Genomic DNA, 15,755 nt, shown 5'->3' on the forward strand with positions numbered 1-15,755 from the left:
ACAGACTTCCAAATACATCAACATTAGGCACAATACTGCTGCAATTTTTTTTTTTTGGAATGAGCCAAGAAATAGAGGTACACAGTCCCGGGACCTACACGAGCAGAAAAAGTCATAGGCAAGTCACTACTGCCTTTGGCATCACACTAGGAGCTCTGACACTAATAAGAACAATATGATAATATAATTAGTAGTAATATATGGAGACATCTGTGAGACAAACAGAATCATAATATGGCAATAATCAGACTGTCTCTAACAGGGCAACAGCCTTATTGTCTCAATCTCCATTTAAAGCATTGTCGCGATAACTGGCCAAATGGAAGTTCTCCCAAAGACCTGCAGCCCCCTGACTGCATGTGTTCTATAAGAGGCATTCTTCCAACATTGGTTCCACTCTATTAGCAGCTTGTAAACTTCTCATTATCTCCTAGGGGATATTGAGGATAGAGGTGCAGCCAGTTATCTGCATTCCCATTGCCTGCACCTGCCTTTCCTAACTAAACATTAAAACCCCAGAGAGCTGGATCAGAAGTATATAATGCCTTTTCAATATTGTAAAGAATACGTAGTTAAAGGCTCAGCACCCAAACAAAAGCATGAAACAAAACAACCATAATTTGGCTCTGGCAACAGATGCCAAATTTCTTTTATTTGTGTTTCAATTAGCACAAACTTTTAGACAAAGTTTGTTGAAGAGGTGATTTTTGTTTTATAAGTATCTAAATCAAAATGCTGAACTTTAACTCTCGAATGATTTTACATGACTCAACCAGAACAAAATATTGTCAAATGTTTTTCAGCCAGAAATGTATGTTTGTATTTTAACTGAACATTTCTCATTTACTTCTAAATTCAAACTAAATGGTACAGTATGGCTTATTTCCAAATTTGTTTTCTCAATAGCCATCTAACTTTACTAATGAAACAAACTTTTCCCAAATATTCAACAATTCCATTGGGTTTACAATGCCCTTCATACCACAGAAACATATGCCAGAAGTATACATTTGCCAGAGATGAGCTTATGCATGAAGAAGTAAGATTACTGTACTGCCGGCAGTATGCACACTGAAGCTAATATTACCAAAACTGAAGCAACGATCTTGCAACAAATCTATGTACGAACACATACATAGATGCCAGATATTGAACTTCCCATACGTATCCATTTCTCCCACACCACAGTGTTCAGAGTAATTCTAGAAAGACACACTGAAAGCAGATATAGACATCACAAGCTATGAGAAGCAAATTCTCAGTCAACTTCAATGGCTTCTCATCTCCCCTGAGTCAATGGCCTGTTCTAAGGAGAAGGATGCTGTCCTTGAAGTCAAGAAGTGAAATGAAAGGGAAAGAATCCTTTGCCAGTAGAACTCTGAGGAAATACTCATCCATTCTGTAGGTGGACTGCTATCTCTATGTTTGAACTCCTGTGTCACTTCATAACCGACAATTAAATATTGTATTTTACCTTGAATTGAGTGTTCGCTAACAATGAGCAAAGAAAAATTTGACTCTGATATAATCTTCATCTCTCACAATTAACATTATCCCTTTCTTTGACCGATGTTTTCATTGTTTTATTTTCTTTATTTTATTGAGATACTGCACCAAACAAGTCCTTCTGGCCCTTTGAGCCATGTGCCCAACAATTTCCCAATTTAACCCTAGCCTAATCACAGGCAAATTTACAATGATCAATTAACCTACCAACCGGTACATCTTTGGACTGCGGGAGGAAACTGGAGCACCTGGAGAAAACCCATGCAGTCACGGGGAGAACGTACAAACTCCCTACAGGCAGTGGTGGGAATTGAACCCTGGTCATCTGTGCTGTAAAGCGTTGTGCTAACCATTACATTATCATACATGCCTCAACCACTTCCTCTGACAGCTCTTCCCATTTATTCACCTTCCTCTGTCGGAAGATGTTGCCTCCCAGGTCCTTTTTAAATCTTTACCCCTCACCCAAAATCAACACCCACCCCTCTAGTATTGGCCTCTCCTGCCAAGGAAAAAAGAAAGATACCTTTCCTCATGACTCACCTTTCACATTCCTAATTCGCTATAAACCTGGTTTAAACTCCAAAGCATTAGAAAAAGCTCCTGAAAAGACATTGCTGACGTGCAACTTGCTTAATATGAATTGTCCCCAGTTGACCTAGAAACAGTCCTAGGTCTCGGATCTGAAGTCCTCCCTCCTGCACCATATACCCAACTGCTCCATACTTGTCAGCGTGTGGCACTGGGAGTGATCATAAGATTACTACCTTGAGGTCATGCTTATTGGTCAGAATAATTCTGACAAAACCATGCTGGAGGTATCGGAAGCTGTGACTAGCGAATTATGCATTAGATCAGATGGCATCACATCCTCCAGAAGTCAATGACTCACTCTAAGGAGAAGCACTTCATCTTCAGATGCATCCAAAGAAGGAACAGAAATGAAGAACACAATAATTTCATCAACCTTTGGAAAATCTTGAATCAAGTTCAGAAATGAGGAGAAAGCTCATTGTTCAATATGCACAGGGGTGACTGGTACTTCCAACCTCAGCTCTGTGAGTAACTGAGCTATAACTTGAAGGGAGAAGGATGGGTAATAGAATGGTTGCTACCTTCTTTCTTCTGGGGGCATTATGGTCATCAATGCTCTATTCATTGACTGAAATAATTAACTAATCAAGTCAGTTTTTTTTGTTTTCAGTAGTGGATAAGATGGAGGAGGGGTGGGTAGAACAAAGGGAATATGAAAAAAGATCTAGTGATTTTCCGGCATATATAATGAATAAACTCTTCTTGGGCTTCCAGCCAGGTATAGGTGTTGATTGTAACCAACATTTCGATGAGAAACTCTGCCAACTTCATCAGGGATGATACCTGGGCATGTCTAGTCCAGAAGTACATCGCTTATAATCGATACTTGTACCCAGGTGGATGCCTGAGAAGAGCTTATTCAAAGGGAATATCTCTGATATGCAGAAATCATATGACTTAAGATTAAGATTAGGTTAAGTTTTTTGTCTGTGTAATGTATTATTAATAGCAAGTTTTTTTCTCTGTCTTTTATTCCACATTATTGCACCTTACTCTTTGACATGCTTCCTACAGTAATGGAACTAATCTAGCAAATGAATACAAGGTTGATCAACATATGTTGGTTCCACTCCAGAATTAAGGCCTCTCCACTCTTTGTCCTCATGCTGTAGTACATAAGTAATGCTAGCATAAGATCATAATTGCATCCAAAACATTGTTGGTCCATTCACTAAATATCCACCAAAACCAAGGTCCTCTGCCAATATCCCCATGCTGCATAAGACCATACACCAACAATAAAGGTCATTGATAAGGACCTGAAAACATAAAACTCAGGAGCCATCTCTCAGTGAAGGCAGACATTCATCTCTGCCACCACTGCACCAGTAGAACCTTTGGCTACCTGAAGAAAAGAGTGCTCATATACTCATACATCAATCCAGGAACAAAGAAGAGAATTTTCCAGGCAGCAGAGATGCCTGCTCTCCTGAACACTTTGGCCCATTGAAACAATAGGGAAGTACCTCCAACAAACTGCTCCGAATCACTGGTCAGATATTTGAACTGAAAACAGCATTCTCTCCCAGGCAGACATTCCTGCATTGGGTCTCTATTTGTACTCAGTGCAATCCCATGGGTGTGCCATTTCATTCACATGGCTAGCACCAGACTCAAGGTCAAGCTCTCTACTCTTTACTGTGTGATCTGTCATGGCAAGAGATCCCTAAATGGCAGAAGTAATATCTTAAGGTTCTCAAAGCCTCCTTGAAATAATGTAATAACCATACTGAATCCCTGGTTCATGACCATTCAAAATGGCGGCAGATCTTTTGGGAGGCAATGCCAATCTTGAATCTCCCTATCAAGAACTAATGCAAGCATAGTTAAGTCAAGAAGAGCAGACCACAAAAATTGCAGACCTCCTCCTTTTCGTCCTTCTCACTGCCTCATCAGGCAACTCCTCTCCAATCTGTGGCACTCTGCAGATCTCACTTAGCCTAGTTAGTCATATCAGTACTCACAGAGTTAGAAGGGAGCTATTCTGACTGCTTAATATGGAGCAAAAGACATTTAACAGTTTGATTTAAAATAATATCCAGAATAATAAGATTTTTATTTCTCTATCCCACTCTGGTGCCAATGGAATAACTATGTACTATCCAGTTTATTCTGCCTGCAAGGCAAAGCTTACAGCACTCACTTGTGAATTCCTGGAATGCAGCTTTAAGTGATGTCCCCTTAACTGATGGCCGTGCAGACAATGGCAGTGGAGAAAAGGCATTATAAACACAAAGACATAAACTGCTTCAAAGGAATGGCGAAGGTGTTCTGCATTTTAATGAGAAGTGGTGGCTTTTTCATGGTGTTGCTTACGGTGAGCCATACCATGTGGCCCTCTGTTCGAATCCCATCCACTTCAAGTTTTGACAGTGTTTGTGTTCAGAGATGCTGTTCTGCACACTGCTGTTGAAATGTTTGGTTATTTGAGTTTCTGTTGCCTTTCTGTCAGCTTGAACTAGTCTGGCCATTCTCCTCTGACCTCTTTCATTAACAAGGCACTTTCACCAACAGAAGTTCCACTCACTGGATAATTTTTGTTTTTCCCACCATTCTCTGTAAACTCTAAAGAGTGCTGTGCATGGAAATTCCAGGAGATACTCAAGCCACCCCATATGGCACCAACAATCATTCCATGTCAAAGTCACTTAAATCACATTTCTTCCCCATTCTGAGATTTGGTCTGAACAACAACTGAACCTCTTGCCCATGTCTGCATGCTTTTATTTATTGAGTTGCTGCCACACAATTGACTGATTAGATATTTGCATTAACAACCAGTTGTACGGGTGTACCTAATAAAGTGGCCACCTAGTATATGCTTGGACAGGATTGCACCTTGCATAATCACCATATTGACAATAAAATGTTAAAATTAGGACACAAAATGGTATTGCAAACAACGGTGTTTGATGTACAAAAAATAATGTAAAGTGCAGGTAATAGCACGCACCACTCCAGCCACAACTATACCACTGCATCAGTGGAAAACCTGTCCAAGGGCCAATGGAGCTACCAAATATCAAGCTATAGTTCATAGTTCAAATAAATTTTTTATCAAAGTATGAATATATCATCATATTTGTACCTCAGATTCATTTTCTTGCAGGCATTCACAAGAAATACAATAGAACAATGAAAAACTGCACAAAAATCAAAGACAATCAATGTGAAAAGGAGGAGAATCTGTGCAAATATGTAATAATGATCATAATAATAACAAATAAGTAAAATAATACTGAGAACATTAGTTGTAGAGTCCTTGTCAGCGAGACCATAGATTGTGGAATCAGTTCAGGGATGAGGTGAGTGAAGTTGTTCATGTTGGATATTTGAAGGGTGGTAACTGTTCAAGAACCTGGTGGTGTGGGACCTAAGGTTCCTGCATCTCCTTCCCAATGGCAGCACGAGAAGAGTGCAGAGCCTGGATGCTGGGGGTACTTGATGATGGCTGCTGCTTTCTCAAGGTAGTACTCCATGCAGATGTGCTCATGGTGGTGAGGGCTTTTCCTCTGCTGGACTGGGCGGTATCCCTCCCCTTTTGTAGGCTCTGTACCCCAAAGTAGGTTGAGTGAAGATAAAGGACCTCTCTGCAAGGTGTTCTAAGATTTGCGTTTTACTAATATTAAACATTACAAAAATGTTTTTCAATGTTCTAAACTTCCTAATGAGCTACTGGGGCATTAACACAGACAATGCTACCCCCCCCCCCCGCCCGCCCATTTAAGACAAATGTTGTTTGTTAAAACGCTTGAATATTAATTCAAATAAGGATTAGCACCCACAGTGAGATTATCTATATTTTTTATTTGCACACGTTGTATTTTTCCTTAGTTTTATCGTAGTGTCCTTCCCGAAAACTAGCTCTTGTATTTTCTCAAATAATCCTTTCCCCTTTATTTTCATTTAACTTCTTCCAAAGTCACTTTCATTGGCGCCAGAAATATTCCATAATTCATCAGAAGCCCCTTTGTGAGCCAGACGGGGAGTGAGAGTAAAGCAGATATCCGTTCATGTGCTGCCGCCTCTCCTCCTTTGGCTGTGCATTGATGGCTTGTTCCCTTTAATTCTTCATCTTCCTGCGGCATTCTGTCCATTCAAATGGAGCCACGGAGAAAGCGGATGGCTGGACCCAATGCAGGGAAATGACTTCACTGGCACCTTTGTTTCCCTTTGCATCCCCAGTACACTCGGTCTTCTGTGCCTTTCAAAGGCTTGTTTTCAGGTTAAATGCACCCAACATTGGAGCCGGCTTCTCTCAAAATGAGAAAACAGGAATCTTTTCAAGATGAGTGAAACGTTCCCTTCGCCTGCCAGTTGTCCCGTTTCCTCTGAAATAAACACTGGCCCTGCGTGTTATAAATTAACCACACTAAAATAAAACGCTTCATTTATACCAGGTTTCTTTGGAGCGTGCTGCGCCTAAAAAAATTGGAATATCAACTCAGTCAACGGCGAGTCTTAAAATATAGGGTTTTTTTTTTGTTAACCAGTTGCTAATTCATCCTGGCGTATCGTAGGCCCAATATTTTAAATTACAGTCGCAAGCAATGTTTACCTACCCTGCTAAATAGTGTTGCGTGAAAGCAGCAAGTAGTCTGAGACTGCCGTTGAGATATCCATTCTGATTTAGGATGTGTATCTTTTCTATGCTGACCAAAGCGATTCTTCCCAGCTGTGCATTGGCCAGGTATACTTTAACATATCCTGGATACTGTGTTTAGGGATATGGTTGGTCAGTTTAACGTACCGGTCGCTAGCCGGGCATAAATCACAAAGCTCAGTAAGAATAACGTGGTGGTGCAAGGCACTCAAGTGCAAAGGTACACGCTCTTCCCCCTTGCACATTCTCATACAGCTTGCACAGGTAGAAGCAATTCAGCGAAAGAAACATACGTGTTTTTACAGTTGTTACAGTCGGTATATGTTTTCCTTGTTCGTATCTCCTACAAAACAAACCAGCCAAAAAAGATAATGTTGATTCATTTCAGCGTGTGTTTGTGTTTGTGTTTGTGTGAGTGAGTGAGTGAGTGAGTGAGTGAGTGAGTGAGTGAGTGAGTGAGTGAGTGAGTGAGTGAGTGAGTGAGTGAGTGAGTGAGTGAGTGTGTGTGTGTGAGTGAGTGTGTGTGTGTGTGTGTGTGTGTGTGTGTGTGTGTGTGTGTGTGTGTGTGTGTGTGTGTGTGTGTGTTTAGTTTCTCTCGCACGTCCCGGGGAAGTTGGCGGCGAGTGAATGTGTTGAGTGAACTGTGAGTCCTGCTTAATCAGGTCAGTCACTTTGTGTTTGGGTCTTGGGACAGGGAAGGGGGAGGAGAGTCATCACCGCAAGAAGTAATGTGGTTGTCCGATCAGTATTATGTTTTTTTTAAATTGTGTTGCAAATCACAAAGAAAGTTTGTCTGCGCTTTCTTAATAATCCTTAATGCAATTATAAATTCTGTGGAAAAGTTACTGGCCTGAAGCATTAACTCCGTTTTTCTTTCCACACAAACCGTCTGATCTGCTAAATTTCTAACATTTTCTCAGATTTTCCTGCATCAGTGGCATTTCTCCTTGGAGTTGTGTCACCGCATTTAACTGACAAAAAATCGATTATCAAGAGCGTCGCCTTTTCTCTTTATGTCGCACAAAAAAGTCAAGTGCTGCATTTATTTCAGAACAATATTTATTACAACGCTAAATCTCAATGCGTATGGTTCTACGGCCGGTTTCTCAAGCAGCAAAATAAATAAAGTGTATGCGCCAGTAACACAGGCCATTCCACAAATGCTGGAAATCCAGAGTAACACACACAAAATGCTGCGGAAACTCAGCAGGCCAGGCAGCATCTGTGGAAAGGAATAAAGTGTCTACGTTTTGGACCGAGACCCTTTCGGCCCCAAACGTTGGATCTTCATTTCTTTTCATAGTTGTTTTATTCTTTGCATAGAATTCCTCCATCTTGTATGTGTATGCTCAATGAGTTGGCGTTTGTCAATATAACTCCATATAAGCTCTTGTCTCTAACAGAACCCTCAAACATCAGAATCAGAATCTGGTTTAACTTCGCCGATATACGTCGTGAAATCCGAAATACTGGGGAGATATTTCTCATTGGCTTCCTGTGTTTTCCCATGAAACTGTGTTCTTTGTTTAATATCGCTAACTAGAATATAGGCGTTTTACTTAAACCACTTGGGTTTCAAAGGACAGGTGAACGGCAGGCTGCGCTGCCAGCTTTTAGTCGAGGCCCTGGGGCATGAACGAAGGCTCGGTTAAATGGCACACGGATGTCCAGCAGACGAAGGGGTTTCGACCAGAAACCCTGCTTCTCTTACCCCAGATGCTGCTTGATCTGCTTGAGAGCGGGGGAAAATCCAAACAATCTCCATTTTTTAAAAAAGCTAAAGACCGAAAATTTAAGGCTTTAAAACACTTTTCCTATTTATGCTTTGATCAAAACTTTTCACATTCCAGCAGATGTTACACGGAGCAAAAACAAAATCAAACGGGCATTCCGGATGAACGGCGACGATTAGAAATAACGACTGTCGATTCCCCCCCTACAGATGCTGCCTGACCCGCTGAGTTCCTCCAGCACTTTGTTTCCCTTCCAGATTACAGCATCTGCAGTCTCTTGCGACTTCTTCGAATATTACACGGAGTCCGAAATTGGATTCATACTGTATAAGCAACGCTATCATCCACGCTGTTTATGCTTTATTAATTTAAGAAACTAGATTCACAGCCAATGATCGATCTCTAGGGATTTTGAAAGCTGTTAAAATGAACGAACTGGTGGGAAATGAAAGGTGTACACGTCCACACTATATTTCTATATTTATTGTGTTATTTATGCTTATTTTTTTATGCTGCATTGGATACACAGTAACAATCATTTCGTTCTCCTTTACACTTTTGTACTGAAGAATGACAATAAACAAACAGATGCTGGAAATCCGAGCAACACACACGCAATGTTGGAGGAACTTAGCGGCCAGGCAACATCGATGGGAAAGGGTACAGTCGACGTTTCGGGCCGAGACCCCTCGTCAGTACTGTCTATAAACAGATTTTGAAATAAAATGTGAAATAAGTGCGGATGAAAGGCCCATGGAAGGAAAAGGACATGACAAATAGGGGCATTGGAAAGATCTCGCAATAGCGGAATAAGCATAAATGCTTTAAAATTATAAAGACTGATAGAGATATCTGGATTAAAGGCGGGGTGGGGGGTGGGGGGAGGTGGAGGAAGAGGGAGCTCTGAGAGACTTTTCATTGAAAGAGCCTTGTACCAATAGCGTTGATCAGTTACTGTGTCCTGACTTGTAATTGGCTAATTCTCTTCCATTCCCTGTTAAATACCTTCACTCTTTTGCCAGTGCCAGGTTTATTTTGGGTTTTTACTGTCGCCAAACTTCTCAGAAACTCTCACAGATTGAGCATAAAAGTCGGCAATACTCGACGGCAGGAGCTTGAAACCCTGGGTTACACCTTGGTGCTCGCGAGGATCGAAGAAAGCCTGCCGCAAAGCCGAACAAAGCGCTTGTGTGCTCACTTATTAAGTTATTCCCAGAAACTGACTCTGGACTTCAGACCATGAGCGAACTGCTGAAGTCGACACCAAACGAACTGCTTGTGGTCACCTCCACCTTGTACAACATCCCTCACAAGGTCGACCCTGCCGATCGGTCGCATTCCCCCGAGGAGTCGCCCAGTCCCACCCCGTCTGCCAAATCCAGGAGTAAGAAGGATCTATCCGAGGACGAGCAGTTCCTTCTGAGGAAAAAGATCAACAGCAGAGAGCGCAAGAGGATGCACGACCTGAACGTGGCCATGGACGCGCTCCGGGAAGTTATGCCCTACGCTCACGGACCGTCGGTGAGGAAACTCTCCAAAATCGCCACTCTCTTGCTGGCCAGGAACTACATCCTGATGCTCACCAGCTCCCTGGAAGAGATGAAGAGGCTGATCGGCGAAATGTACGGCAGGAGCGGTTCCACCTCGCGGCTCGCCCAGCTGCCGGTGCTGACAGCCGGCGGCTCGCTGCTGCTGGGCGCCGCTCCTTCGCTCTTGACCCTGGGCAGCCCGAGGCACTCGTCGCCGACCATGAAGTGCCCCTTGACTCCGGACGATCAGGCCTGTTTCCAGCAGTGGCCCGGGTCTCCCTGCGCTTGCGCTGCCTGCAGGTTTCACTGCATCCCCTCCAGTCTCAACCCTCCCAGTGTCCAGACGAGATTCCCCAAATGATGCTGGAAATCACCAAACATCGTACTCGGACCTTGTTGGACGTTTTTTCAAATACTCTAAACTGTACGAATGAATTAAAAAGACACGAATGAATGGACTAGAGTAATGCTATTTTCTCTACATTGTAAGCACTATTACCGAATCTCATTGTTTATATTAATGCTTAGGGATAGTAGGTGAACTAAGATTGACGTCAGGGCCAACGCTCCTTGTTGCTCTCGGACTAATGAAAGGAATATGCAGAAAGTTTTTCAATGTGACTAAATCACCGGTAGTCGTCACAGTTTGGGTAGTAAGCTATTGCTTAGTAAGTACATCATTACGAACGAAAGAGCCAAACGGACTATTCGTTTTATATAATTTCTTTCTGATTGCAGGCTAATTACGATTTAACAAAGCGTTGAGCTTCTATTAACAACTGTGGTGATATTTATTGTATAAAAATAAGCAGTATGCCACTTCTTGTTTTATACCATCTCATTAATACATCACATTTCAGGAAAATACTCAAGAAACTGAACTGTTGTCGGTTAGCGTTTTGTTGACATGTGTTTTAATCCAATCACGTGCATTAAATGTGCTGTACAGTTGTATATATATGTAATAAATGTTTTGATATTCACAGTTGGAGCAGGCGTGTTATTCTGCACGTTTACCTTCGCTCCACTAACTTCATGAAAGTACTATCAGAGCATTGATCGCACAAGGTGGTCGCACGTTTTCTGTAAGGTTATTTATTCGGGTGGACAGATGAGTTCCGAATTGTATTTGTGTTCAGGTATGCACTCCCTTTTACAAGTAGGGTGATTTTACTTTCAGTAATTGCTTGCTTTTAATAAGTAATCAGTAGAAATCACATTCTGCACAGGAAATGACATGATCCTTTAAATGAATGCCGTCACAAATAACCATTCGTAATAAATGTTATTACTTAAACACACTAATTTATACAATAACAAGTTGACAACACCCAGTTAATGCCATAACTTTCAGTATCATTCTAACCAAATGAACAAATATCTTTTTATATTTTGTCGGATGTGAATTGTGAAAATATTGTGCGTTATTTTACTTTGCATAGGAAATAACATGTTGCATTCAAGCAACCCATACTTGAAAGTAAAATACACTGAATGTTTTTTGATTGTATGAGTATTTCTGAAAACTTATGAGGGAAAAATTAGACAGTCATTATTTGAATGGTTCTGTGGACCTATCGAAACCATGTTGCATGCGACTAGCTAAGTGAATGGACACGAAGGTGGCAGATGGAGTTTAATAAATAGAAACGCGAGATTCACAGGAGACAGCAGAATGATTTCGAATAGGCGGGCGACTTGAAAATGTTCATATTCAAGTGCATTTGAACTAGATTATAGTTTACGAGCGGTCTGGACCAAAAGTTGGCCTTTACTTGGAGGTCTTTTGAGTTATTTTTAATGCTTAAGATAGCCTCTAGCAGTCCACAAAATGTTAAATTAACTGAAAGTTAACCGCCTCTCTTTCTGACTAGCATACTTGCCTCAACAAAACCAAAATCAACAGCCGGCACCAAACTTAAGGGGAGGATGTTTCAGATAGAGATCCAGTCCGCTTACATGCGCAAGAAAGGGGAATCATTTATTTACATGTGAGTCGGTAAAGTTTCCCGTAATCACAGAGGAGGACATCCGTGTGTCATTACTTCACCAAAAAATGTCATATTCTGTGATTGACAGCAGTCAGGCCGACGGCGAGAACCTCGTTATAAAATCTGTGGATGAAAATAGAATCCATGGTAGTGTCTGTTTTAAGGAGGTTTAGATACATTTGCGCATTTCCTGAAGATGCTAATTTCGGCAACATTTCTATTTGAAATAACCCGCAACGCGAAAGGCACTCGGAAACACATTCGAAAACAGCAAAATATATTTATAATATTTAGCATGAAATACTTTGCTCGCACAACTTTATTTCTTATCGTATAACATACATTACTGAATTTGACACCTCCTCCTGAGTTTGACAGTACCTGGCGATTTTTTTTAGATGCCATTATATCTCTAGTATAACTAGTCTCACATGATTTAGGAGTACCCTGCCTTCTTACTTACATAAATGTTTTGCAGTGCACTCACTAGGTGTTCATCTCGGGATTTCTTTCCAGAGTTCGGAAGCTTTTAATCCAGGACGGGGAGAAAATATTGCTGCACAACATCCTACGCACAGGGTCGGGAATTTGATACAAGTCGCCCACAGACACGAGGGCCGCCCTCCATCTTTAATTTTGGTTTAGGAAAGGGGACAAAACAAAACTCACATGCAATCGGCACTTTTCTAACATCTTTGTACATCAGCTAATGACCATAATAAGTCGTCTAAGGCTCCACTTACACGACAGCTGCTAATTCAGTGTTGTACCAGATTTCAGCTGTTCCACATTAAAATGCACCACAGAGGCATTGCACGTTTGTTGACTCTTCCTACTGCAAAGCACAAACACCCACCGCACGCCATCAGTTTCCATGCAGCTGCGTATCCGAATGATTAGAATTAGGCTCGTATAAATACCCTGATGGATTTGCCTTGCTAGTTCATTCTCTACTCCACAACGCAGAACATGCTTTGGACATCCCAGTGGAAAATCGGTTCTGCTTAGGGAGGTGGGGAGGGGGGGGGGGGGGGAAGTGTCAAAGAAATGGGGTGGGAATCAAATTCAGTGGGTTTTGATGTTCATTTGGATTCACGGTTGCTTTTCTGCTAACGCTCGCATTAGAAATGCACTTCTGAGCCAGTTGATTATGTACCGAGCGCGTACACAGACATGAACTTAACACCTGACCAAACTGAGTCTCAGAACCCAGTGAACGAAAATAAGGAGTAACCCGAACGATACGTTGGAATGCGTGGTTCTCCAGACAAATGGTGGAGCAAGTTGATCATTTCACTCTAGAAATCATTTCACTCTTTTGATCACCAGTCTCGCAGAATACGTAGAATGTAAAATATTCGGCGGAGGTCGGCGAAGAACACCCAGAGCAATTATTTTCAACCGCCCCCCCCCCGTAAAAGACGCTCACGCTGAAGTTTGATGAGAAAACCACGCAGACCCAGAAACATCACAAGAAACGAAATAAATCTGAAACACGAACTATGAACTAATCCTTTTGTGTTTTGAAGCGTTGACTTCTGAAAAAAATAACACAATGTATTCGATCTAGAATGATGCAGAATCTTGATTATATGCATGACTGGTTTATTGCATTCTTGTATTGCTGTCTAGGCATCACACAAACTTCTATTAATTGGAATTGCATTCACTGGTTATTAAATATCGGCACTTTGCATTCTTTTACGCAGCACGACTGAAAATTTTAAACCACCTACTCTACAACCGTGTTGCAAATGTACAACACTATATTAGCAGGTAATATAACTTTACAGATACGTGTATTATCATATCGTATTCATTAATATTAATTCAGTTAGTAATGCAACAGGTTGCTTACATAAAGGGGGAAACCTGGTAGATTCGTGATGATCGATATGGTGGATATTACATATGTTCGGTGGAATTGTAAAATTCGGAGAAGCTACACGATAAGAATTAAAATCCACCAAGCTGTAGAAACAAATTCCGTTTTAATACATCAACATGTCCAGCAAGTGTATAACAACCCTGTAGATTGGCACGGATTGAAATAAAGGATTAAGGCAAGCAAAACTGTGTTATAGTAGTTTTAGAAATTGCTCAATAATATCTATTAGTTTTTGGAATGATGAAATAAAAAAAAAACTCTAGGGATAATAGATTAACATTTTAAAAAAAACTTCCGGTGTTGAAAACTACCCACTAAGCTCTACGAAACATCCTGTAGGGGCAGGATATATTTACGGGCAATGTCACCTTCCCTGCAAGCTCCGGGTAACAGCTCAGGAAAACACGGGACTATTACTACCGAATGTTAATTAATCAGTACTAAACCATCAATCGAGTCTGACAATCCACCCTACGTTCATGCATAGCACACGGATGATCACTGAAGCAACAGAACTCCAAGACCGCAATACCAAGTTGTCCGAGTGATGGGAGATAGATTAAAAAGCATTAATTTTTATTTATATTTATTTATGGTTGTTGCATTTCAGTTTATTTTAGCCTATTTTCACCGTTTCGTTGGCACTTCCATGAGCTTTCCTTCGGATTTTGGTGGGGGCGTGCCGAGGAAAGGGAGTGGGGTGGGTCGGTGAGCGGGAAAAAAACCTTCGGTATCAACCAAGGAGAAAGCAGGTAGCACAAATAAGAAGAAGACAACCCGACCAACACACTTGCCGACATCGTACACAGTGAAGAGCGAAAAGAAACCGGTTGCATCCAGGCACGCTGTTTCTTTTTAGAAATGTGTTACAAAGAGTTAAAACATTTGAAGGGGCGAACATATTCCTAGGATGGCATAAAATATACTATGAAATACCAACTAGCTCTTTAAAAGGAGGAATGAAACACCTATTCAAATATGGAGTAATGAAATAGAGGATTCTAGTTTATAGAAAGATAGCGTGGCCAGCAAAATGTTGGGGTTCTTCAAGATAACTACGTAGTGAAAATAAAATAGATTTTGTAATGAATTAGACAGAATAAGGGTGATTTTCTTGCCCATTACTGAACTGGACAAAATGGTATATTGTCCTCAATTTAGAGTTTCAACACAATCTCCTTCGTATTGTATTTGGTGCCTCACATTAGTTTACCAAGCTCTGGATGGAATGGGCTTCATTATTTTGTTAACCTGTCCAGCTGCCTTCAAAAATTCGTGCACATATATTTCTGGTTCTTCTTGTTCCATAATGCCTTTGTTTCCTTTGCTTTATATTGCCTACCTTTGTGCTTCCATCCCACCCTTGATTTTTATGAAGTGTAATATCTGATGTAATAAAGGATTTCAGCTCTTATGGAGAGGAATAAAGAGACAATGTTTTGTCCAGGCCCAAAACGTTGATTGTTTATTCCTAGATCCTGATAAAGGGTTTCAGCCTGAAATGCCAACTGTTTATTCATTTCCTTAGATGCTACCTGAGCTGTTGAGTTCCTCCAGCATTTTCTTGCGTTGCTCAGGATATCCAGCAGCTGTAGGAGCTCTTGTGTTTATAATTCAAGCTCATATGTTTATACATACTGTGGTATGAAAATGATCAGAAAATCTGTTGACATTCTTTTGGCTGATGAGTGAATAATGGCCAAAGCACCAGATATAATACTCCTTCCCCTGTTTGAAATGGCATGGTTGGACATTTACATCCATGAGATGACACAGATGGAATCTTAGATTAATGTTTTAGAATAGCCAATAACATCAGCAGGAGAATAATTTACATTTTTGATTGCAATGGTTGAATGAGGGATATTAGTCAAGATATGGTGACCTGCTAGCACTATTTCACTGATATTG

At 41.1% G+C, this 15,755-nt stretch overlaps 1 protein-coding gene across 1 annotated transcript; it reads left to right on the forward strand.

Annotated features, from left to right (window-relative positions):
* The first annotated feature begins 9,453 nt into the window (after nucleotides 1–9,453).
* On the forward strand, nucleotides 9,454–10,950 carry LOC140727279 (oligodendrocyte transcription factor 3-like). The gene has a single exon (XM_073044538.1). The coding sequence runs from the start codon at nucleotides 9,676–9,678 to the stop codon at nucleotides 10,324–10,326; it is 651 nt and encodes a 216-aa protein (XP_072900639.1). The 5' UTR covers nucleotides 9,454–9,675; the 3' UTR covers nucleotides 10,327–10,950.
* Nucleotides 10,951–15,755: the final 4,805 nt, after the last annotated feature.

This window comes from Hemitrygon akajei, chromosome 5 (genome assembly GCF_048418815.1).
Source record: "Hemitrygon akajei chromosome 5, sHemAka1.3, whole genome shotgun sequence".
In the NCBI taxonomy this organism is placed as follows: Eukaryota; Metazoa; Chordata; class Chondrichthyes; order Myliobatiformes; family Dasyatidae; genus Hemitrygon; species Hemitrygon akajei.

Coding starts and splice junctions, on each gene's coding strand:
- LOC140727279 (XM_073044538.1), top strand. CDS start 9,676: ATGAGCGAACTGCTGAAGTCGACACCAAACGAACTGCTTGTGGTCACC.